This window comes from Crocodylus porosus, unplaced genomic scaffold (assembly GCF_001723895.1).
Source record: "Crocodylus porosus isolate Cpor-Errol unplaced genomic scaffold, CroPor_comp1, whole genome shotgun sequence".
Classification (NCBI taxonomy): domain Eukaryota; kingdom Metazoa; phylum Chordata; order Crocodylia; family Crocodylidae; genus Crocodylus; species Crocodylus porosus.
The window spans coordinates 4852443-4862230 of NW_017728937.1; the positions used below are offsets into that span (position 1 = coordinate 4852443).

Genomic DNA, 9788 nt, shown 5'->3' on the forward strand with positions numbered 1-9788 from the left:
TAACCACTAGAATAGTGGCAGCTTCAGGGTGGTTTCTCTCTCTCTCTCTCTCTCTCTCTCTCTTTTTTTTTTTTTTTTTTTTTTTTTATGAGATAATATGTGTTGTGTACTGTCTAAGGTACCATGTCAAGGAAATAAAAAGCCTCATTGCACATTATGGCAGTCAAGTCCTTAAGATTTTAAAAAATGACCAGCAATACACACTGTTAATCCTACAGTCTAAGAGGGGTTTAACTGAATTTTATTCCTTGTGCATCAACAGAATTGTCTGGCAGCTTCCAGGGGCTGGCACAAGCATTCAGGGGTCATGATTGAATGACAGTAGGATTGCACAGTGTAGTTAAGGATCCCCATTATTTTACAGGGCTTCCTCACTGAGAGGAATTATGATGGAAAGAATCAACAAGGCTCTGAGCCAAGCTGAGTTTGCAAGGCTAGGGGAAAAATAGTCTTTCTTTTTTTTTTTAACTTAGCACTTTTGACATAGAAATTGATTAAGACAATATAAACGTTGGTGGTAGCACTGTTAGCTTTTTCAGAGTAGAACCACCTCAGAAATAACATCTTAAGTCTTCTGAGAGAGTGCTGAGCAGTTAAAAAAAAAAAAAAAAAAAAAAAGAATTTAGACCTCTTTGTTGTGGTTCAGATTAGTCGCCCAACATCAATACTTGCTTCTGAAAAATTGGGCTAGTCTGTTTAGTCAGGTTTTTTTGCTTGTAAATGATTTTGAATATGTGACCTCATGGGTTTATTACCATTCTTAAAAGCTTTTTTTTCCCTCCCTTCCCCTCCTCCCCCCCTTGCTTCTCTTGGGAAACTCTAGGGGTGCCGTTTTACAAACTTCAGAGAGCAAAAGAAGGAGCCTGGAAAGCAGAGGACTTGAGCCAAACATTAAATCAGGTGCAGTTAAATGAGCCTCCTCCAACCAATTATATGATTCCTGTGCCTATGTTTCCTGATCTAGATTCCTCTCAGGTTGGTTCCCACTCCCAAAGCAAAGTGTTGTGGAAGGCCATCCCACCTCATGCGTGACCTCGTTGTGCCTCACCCCCTTCCATTGCAGAATTCTCCTCCTCCTCCCGCGTGCAGTACATTTCATACAGCCCATGCACTTCCGCAAAATCCACTAATTGTTTATTCCTTCAAGCAGTCCTTGCAATTGGATGAAAACAAAAAGCGCAGCCCTTCATATTGCAGTATACTTCAGCTTCTATTTGAGTAGCATTGATTTGCCAAAATATCTTGCTTTATTTTCTTTTGGAGAAGCTGGAAGCTAATAAATTATTGGGGTGGCCTTTTTATTTGTATTTATATATTTATTTTAAGAAAAAGCTCCCTATCCCTGTCCTTTGGTACTGCCTACTAGTGAAGAGCAGGACTCACACTGGTTGCTGGAACACAGAAATGTAGCTAGGGGATGGACCCGTAGCCTTTTTGACTTAAACATCTGCTTAGCAGCTATACTTTCCTGTTTCAGTGGATAAAAGCTGCTGTTAGAAATCCCTGAACTTTGGATCTGCAGCGTAAGTTCCAGGTTTTTCCTAAAATATGTCTCTGTTTCACAGGTGTACAGTCAAAACATACCTTTAACTCCACCTCTGCCTTCAAGTCTTCCACCCTACGCACCCGTCAGTCAGCCCACGGTTCAGTTTATAATGCAAGGCAGTCTTCCTCTTCTTGGCTCTGTGGCAGGACAGAATTTGACTCCAGAGCCGGGCAGCCTGGTGACTGCTTCTGAGCCAGGAATTCAAGCTGCCTCAGTTGGAAATGCAGAAGAGAAAATTAAAGCACTCAAGCCTCCGGTGGAGAAAACAAAAAATGAAGAAGTGAGTGATTGCTCTTACATAAACAAGGATAATGTCCCCAGGCTGTGCTAATCGAATTGAGATGTCATCATAATTTATGAGCAGCAATTTGGTCATTTATCTATATCGCCCAGAACGAGAGAGATGAGTGAGCTGTCCTGTTTTGAACTCTCTTGTTGGGTAACAGCTGTTATTTCATGCTGTGTGACTTCACTTCTCTGGCCCCTGTTGCTGTGGTGGCGAGCTTTGATCATTGGTGCTGTCAAGAGGCACTGGACCAGTGTTCCTGCGTCTTGCTCTGTGACACAACTGTTGAGTTACCTGGTCCCCTCATAGAGCCCTGCTGTGCTTGCTTATGTTCCCAAGTTCCTGTTTGGGCACTAGGAGTAGTTATGTGCTGCTGTTTGGGTCCTGTTCTTCAGAGGTGGAGACGTGTCTTCACAGCCCTCTGCTCCTGGGTTGTCTAATGAAACTAAGGTTAAGGGCAGTTCTTTTGAAATCACCCAAATGCCTCCCTGCAGAGAGACTTTGAAGTGTTTCAAAGTGTAATGAGGCTTGAAACAGTTTCAACTGCAGGCACATGTACAGCCCCTTGCTGTGCCTCTTCCTGCTGCCAAAGTACTCCAGAATCACTGCACCAGCATGCAGTGGCAGTGCTTCCCAGCTAGAGTGTGCAGTAGAGGGTTGCTAGCTTCTTCAGCTCTGCTCTCCCACGTTCCTCCAACAAGACCGTGAATGCAGTGAACAGTCAGTAAGAGCTCCCTGTGCTCCTGGCTCTTGGGGTGCCCACAGTACTCAGCGTGCCAGGAATAGACTGGGGGGGGTGGAGCGCACTGCATTGTGGGATGCCAATCTGCCATACACACATAAGGTAAAACATTAGAAAATGAGGTGGTACAAAATAATACCTGCTCCTTCCAGGCACAGTGTTTATCAAGCATTGGAGCATTTCATTGGGCATGCCTGTGTGCTCATCTTTTGAAAACATTTTAAAGCAGTTTGAAATGTTTCAAATATTATGTCTGTTCACAGCCTCATGAAACCTGTGTAATTTAAAACTAATAAGACTGTTTTGTCCATTGTCCACACACAAAGATTGTATCAGTCATGCTCTTGACCTCAAGCCAAAGCAGACTTGAAATTTTGTTGCCAGAGTGTTTTCAGAAGGCAGTTTTTTAAATGTGGTTTGCTTTATGTGTGGAAAAATGTTTGTGGAAGCCAGAAAGTTAAATTTGTATAAATACTCAATTTGATTCCCTTTAATTTGGAAATGGACATAGTTTCCTTCAGTGAGAATATTGTCTGTACAGGATAGAGCTTTGTAATGTTGCCTATTCACACTTTAAAATTTTGGTACAGTAAAGTTTGAAATACTTAGTCAATTTGTCAGGTGCCGAGCTAGTGCCTTTTTGCTGAATTTTTCAGTTTCAGAGTGAATCCAGCCATCTAAGCTCAGGGTTGAGCTAATTTACACAACTCCTAAAAGCTTTTCATTCAAATTTGTCACTATCTACTGTGCAGAAACAAGCTTCTCAGTACTGCGCATCCAGTTTTGAGCAGTAGAGGTATTTTATGCAGTGTGAAATTAATGTGTTGCAAAAGAGTTTTATATGGTGCTTTGCCGTGATCTATAATGCTTTATCTTGGAGATCCCTTCCTAGTAATAATCTTCTTGATATAATAATGCTATTTTCAGTGTTGTCTTCCCAGTGGTGATTTGCAATCCTTAAAGGCTCAGAACCTTTTAGGTACTCCTTCAGTGCATACTTCAAGTTGGAGGCTGGTAGGGGTAGTGACTTCAAAAACTGGCAGAACTGTTATCAAGTGCAGTGGCATCTTCATAAAATAAGTTTGCCCTGATGTAGGGTTTTGTAGAATGGGAGTTGCTGTTATGGTCTGTTGACACAATGTGTGCCTTTCTTTTGCTCTACTAATGAATCTTATTTGAAGCCCCAGAGTCCTAGAATACATTATCTTCATTTTAATTGTCCACTCATTTCTGACATGAAAAGTTTCTTACAGAGAATCTTGAGTGACTCATTCTTCTTGCTTTGCAGTACATGAAGAAATTACATATGCAGGAGAGGGCTGTGGAAGAAGTGAAACTTGCCATTAAGCCCTTTTACCAAAAGAGGGAAATTACCAAGGAGGAGTACAAGGATATTCTCCGAAAAGCAGTCCAGAAGGTAAAAAGATGGAGAACCTGTTTTAAAACAGGAAGAAAGGGCTGCACTGGAAAGAAGGGATGTGGTTCTACTCAGAGCTGTTATAGTTATATGCTGTAAATGTGGCCGATTCTTGGAGCCAAAAGGGATCTTGCAGGGTTTTGTGTACAAGAACTAGGCATTGAAGGCTGGACCGGTAGTGCCACCAGTTAAGTTTTTTAACACTTTCTACTGTAAACCTCTATTTTTAGTTGCTTGAAACTGGCAAACATCTACTGTATGGACTGAAATTGTATGTGCTAAGTGTCTGATTTTTTTGGGGGGGGGGGAAGGGGGTGTGGAATCTCTCCTGGAAAATTTCAGAATTTCATCCAAAGCAGGTTCAGCTGTTGAGAGCAGGGTTAGAGAGAAATGTTTTGCATATGTTAGATTCTGGTGACTTTCTTTGAATATCTCTTGTGCCTTTATGGTTTGGAACAAGGGCTTGAAATTTGGCTGGCCATGGCCTTTGCTGTCCATATGAAAATCCACCCAACTGAGCCAAGGAACAAGCCTTGGAAAATTGTAGTCCATATGCAGAGTAGAAAAATACTGATTTCAGCAGGAATCCTACATCTCTATTTTCATTGACAAACTCTTTTTCCCCTCCCACCTCTCCAAACCTTCCTGCCACTTGTATATAATGGAGGGAGACTGCCTGATTTGAATGCAGATAGTTAAAAACAAAGGAGGCTGAGAGGAACTGCTTTGTCAAGCAGACTGTAATTGGGGGTCAACAATGACTCCAAGATCCCTTTCTGCCACTGTGTTGGTGAGAAGGGTGTTCCCTAACCTATAGTTGTGTTGCTAGTTCCTTCTCCCGAGATGCAGCACCTTGTATTTGTCTGTGTTGAATACCATCCTATTCTCATCTGCCCACCTCTGTAACCTGTCTAGATCTAGCTGGATTCTGTCCCTCCCCCCCAGTACGCCCACCTTGCCCCACATCTTGGTGTTATCAGTGAAATTGGACAGCGTGCTTTCCACACCCATATCCAGATCTCTTATAAAGATGTTGAACAGTACACGCCCCAAGACCTAGCCCTGGGGGACTCCACTGCCCCCATCCCTCCAGGTCGAAAACGACCCATTCACCACCACTCTCTGGGTGCAGCCTTCTAGCCAATTTGCCACCCATCTGACTGTGTAGGCATCAATGCTGCTGTCACCTAGTCTTTTTTTAAGAGAATGTGTAGGAAAGTGTGAAAGGTCTTCTTAAAGTCCAGGAAGATGACATCCACCTCGACACCCTCGTCCAGGGACTTTGTGACATGATCATAAAAGGAAACCAGGTTAGTCAGGCAGGATCTGCCCTCAATGAACCCATGTTGGTTGCCCCTGAGCATTACCTCCCCTGCTGGGCCCGTGCAGATGTGTTCCTTGATAATTTTCTCAAAGGTTTTCCCAAGGACTGAGGTGAGACTAACTGACCTATAATTGCCAGGGTCCTCCTTCCTCCTTTTCTTGTAAATGTGGACCACATTGGTCCTTTTCCAATCCTCTGGTACCTGTCCAGAGCCCCAAGAGCGCTCATAAAGCTGTGTCAGGGGCCCCGCTATGACCCCTGCCAATTTCCTCAGCACCCTTGGGTGAAGAGCATCTGGATCTTCTGATTTAAACATGTCCAGCCCCTCCAACAATTCCCTAACTAGGTCATCCCTGACTCTAGGCATAGTGGTGTGTCCCCGGGTCTGTCCTTAATCCTAGTGGGGGAAATGTCCAGGTCCCTGTTCAGGAATTTGGAGGCAAAGAATTTGTTAAACAGGTCAGCTTTTTCGTTAGCTGCAATCACCAGATTGCCAAGCCTGTCCTGTAGGGGCCCCACATTCCCCGGTGCCTTATTCTTACTTCTTCTTACTTGGTTAGACCCAACATAAATGAAACCTTTTCCATTCATGTGTCACTAAATTGTCTGTCTTGTTTTCTTCACCAGCGTGAAGGGCCTGGATTCTGATTAGCAGAGGTGCTGAGCTTATACAGTAGCAGTTGATGTGAATTGTGCTCTGAACATGTGAAGTGTTACATTATCCTAAATATTCTAGGGATTTTAAAACAGGCCCTTAATTTGTCAGGTTGGTTACCCGAAGTGGATAGATACTGTTGACCTTCTTGCTGTGCCTAAAATTCCATATCTGTAAAATGGGTCTGGTATCAGACCTGTGATCTGTGTACCTGTGATACAAAGATAGATTGCTTCAAAATGTGAATCAAATGCTGTGAGTGAGTGCTATAAAGAAAGCTTGTGAGGAAATGAATGTTGTCTTCAAAGCAGGTTTTGAATAGCTTGTAGGAAAGAAGGCTTGCGGTCATATCTGTAATTCTGTAGAGAGAATGTTGGACTTTGGCTGAGTTAGTATGGGACTAGGCCAGGTGCATCTAGCAAGCTTTGTTCTAGTAGTAGACAAAGGGATGTCTCTGAGACAAGGATAGCTAGGGTGTATTAATAGATGTCCTGTCAAGAAAAGCTCAGCAGGTTTGTTTGGGTCATAGTATCATGGTGCTTAGGGTCGGAAGGGACCTAAGCAGATTATCAGGTCCGACCCCCTGCCCCAGGCAAGAACGGGTGCCAGGGTCATATCACCCCAGCCAAATATCTGTCCAGCTGTGTGTTGTGTTTGTTACTAGTGAATTCGAATAGAGGGTCAACTTGGAGCACCGCAGTGCTGTACACTGGCCAGAGCAGCATAAGATCTGCCATCCTTACCCATCTTTTTTGCTTCTGATCAGCACATCCTGGCAGAGGGTCAGACTTGACGATCTGCTCAGGTCCCTTCCAACCCTACCAACTATGAAACTATTACAGTATCTGGTATACCCTCAGGGGAAGTCCTTTAGGTAGATTCGAAGTGCACATAGTTTGACCATTTGTCTTTGTTGCTAACCTGAAATGACTGACCTACTGTGTTTTTACCCTTACAGATTTGTCATAGCAAAAGTGGAGAAATCAATCCCATGAAGGTGGCCAATCTGGTAAAGGCATATGTTGAGAAATACAAACATATGAGGAAACACAAAAAGACTGACATTGAAGAGACGCGTGAAATGGAGAAATGAAAAAAAAAGACCCAGCCTGAAGGAAGGTGGGATTATTTTGGCCATGGACATTAATTATTCCAGGGAAAATAGGTCTGCAGTTGCATCTCATTGAAAACAAAGTGCAAAGGAGCAGGATGTAATTGGACTTATCTGCTGAATCATCATTGTTTCCATATGGGAATAGAACTTTTTCTTGGATTAACAACAGGTGCAGAGCTAAGTGACAGTCTTCAGAAGCCCCCTGACCAGCAGAATAGTTCCAGTGGAAACTCAGAAGATGTTGTTAAACTTCAGGGGGGGAGGGGGGTTGATATTCTAGAGCTTTCAGGGTTATTTTGATCACATTTTTGGTCTGCGCACCTGTCTTGCTAACAGTTTGAAACTGGACGCCATTTTTTATATGCAGTATATAGAGAGAGATATACTGTTTCCATTGCGTTTATTTATCAAACTATGGATTGTCTTTAGCAATTTCTCAGATTGATTTAATACTTGAAACGTGGTATTTTTAGTCTGCTCGATGGCGAGTGAAAGTTTGACTCACTCTGTCGTACAGGAGTTGCAAAAGTGAGCTAACCTTTATAAATTGACTTTAGAAAACACTGCTCAAGATATGGCGTTTATTTACATTTTGTTGAAGTATCTTGTTAATGAGGAGTTTAATTTGGGGGGCTGGGAGATTATGTTGCACTTCTGTAAATAATGAGCTGATAGTTGTTTTTTTTGTGTTCAACTAAGCTGCCTTTCAAAGAAAACAAAGAGCAAAGATTGCAACTTTTCAGTAACCAGCTTGAGGAATGAGACGGAACGCTGTACAAAGCAGAAATGTGACAGAATTTATAAAGTTATTTTGAATGGTTTTAGTCCTGCAGGAAGTGTGTCTTTTATTTTGTCCCGTGCTTGCATCTCATTCTTTTAGCAGTTATTCTGCATACATATCCACTTGTAGGACTTACATAAAACGGTGTATGTGTTCAGAAGAGGGTTCTAGAGTTTAGAGGAAAGAATTTTTTCCCCCCAATCAGTGCATTGGCTATCATTATGTAGGCTCTCATTTTAAAGAAACCAGTCCTCATCTCGGGTGAGGTAAAACTGGAGCATGTGTGTCATAAATACCTTTCATTGTGGATTTCTTTGTAGTAGTACTGATTCCTTACAGATATTTCTGAATGAGACGCACTTATTTTTTTCCAGATCAGATTGTCAAAATTCATGCCTGACATGTGCACCAGTCTGGATAGTCTTTGTTGAGTTTGGTGTTGCTGAATTCACCACCAATATTGTCATTATATTTGTGGGCGAGAAGACCTTGTGTATGGCAACTGAGGAGGAAAGGATTAGTATAGAGATTAGGACAGGACTTTTTCTCCAGCGAGAATTAGAATCTAGTATGAAGACGAATGCCTGCCTCGCCTCTTGCATCGTATCTGGGTGTGCTGTGCGTATCTGGGTGTGCTGTGCCTGTTGATAGTCAATTCATTTGCTACTGGGAACAAGGACATCTACTGGGAACAAGGACTTTGTATTCTATGGATTAACCTCATTTTTAGAAAAGAAAGAAAAACCTGCTTGAACGCTATGTGTGCTGAGCAGTTTAACTAAAGTTCCACAAGTGATGTGATTGAAAACCCCTCTACATGTACAGGTAAAGGTATGATTGTGCGATTTTGCATTAGAACCAATTGCCCATTATTGCCGGTATAGGGGGAGTCCCACCCTGCTATATATGCAAATTAAAGTTCAATAGCAACCATCTAGTACACATTTTCGAGGTCTAACATGTATAGCTGTTTGGAGCTTTTTATTGTGTCATAGCAACTTTGCATGTGTAACTGGTCTTAAGGTAATTGTGCAGTTAACCATTTAATTGTGTGATACATGTAATATGTAGAGGGGGCCTTGGTTTCTCTGTTGAAACACTTGGAAGACACTGTCTCTAAACTATTATGTTCAATATGACAGATAGGAGGCAACAAATTCTTTCCAACACTTTTACTTGGGCTTTCTTTCAATATACTGTAGCTTGGACTGTTTCTAAGTTGCTATTACTGTGCATACTTAAATGTTTTTGAACCACTCAAATCTTTGTTCAAGTGTAAACAATATGTGTGGGTAATCGCTGGGCATATATACTGCACTCACCAGTGTTAATGAAAGGAATCGAAAGGAACAGGTGTGCATATTCACTGGAAGCCAATTTTGGCTGGCTCGCTGCAGTAGTGAACAAATAATATTTTTTCTTCAAATGCAGCTGAAGAATCTTGCCACACAACTTATGTTAGTTTTAATAAAAGCTCTGTGGCCAGACTTCGCCCATGACTTTCAAGTCCCTAGGCGTGGCTGGAAGTGTCAGGGACAAGAAAGGTGAGGGCTGTATTCTTTCCTCCTTTCACCTAGATGAAAATCCCATCAGTAGAACTGTAGGCTTCATGTTCCCAGCTCTTGTCTCCCTTGATTTTGCTTTATCTCTATGTGCAAAAAACCCAAGGCACGTGGAGTAGTGGGCATTTTAGTTAGATAAGGCAGACACGCACAAGAGATTGTTGGACACATTATTCCCTTTACTAAACCAAATAAAGGCTTCAAAGCCTTTATTTGGTTCAGTAGTTAAAAGCCATATAAAATAAAAGTATGCACTGGATGTCCAAGTAAGATCTGAACTCAAGTTGTAAATTCGGTCTCCAAGTTGTGCTGGTATAAATTTTGCATATCTACTTTTGGCACTTTGACCAATAAAGCATTG

General features: G+C 42.1%; 1 protein-coding gene across 3 annotated transcripts in view; it reads left to right on the plus strand.

Moving 5' to 3' along the window:
• The window catches only part of PHRF1 (PHD and ring finger domains 1), a 47080-nt gene extending 38461 nt beyond the window's left edge, over positions 1-8619 (plus strand). For all 3 annotated transcript variants that reach the window (XM_019547300.1, XM_019547301.1, XM_019547302.1), the window contains 4 exons: positions 824-900; positions 1566-1826; positions 3863-3991; positions 6929-8619. In XM_019547300.1, coding sequence (XP_019402845.1) covers positions 824-900; positions 1566-1826; positions 3863-3991; positions 6929-7063 — 602 coding nt within the window. In that variant the 3' untranslated portion in view covers positions 7064-8619. The remainder of the gene's footprint in view (positions 1-823; positions 901-1565; positions 1827-3862; positions 3992-6928) is intronic.
• Positions 8620-9788: the final 1169 nt, after the last annotated feature.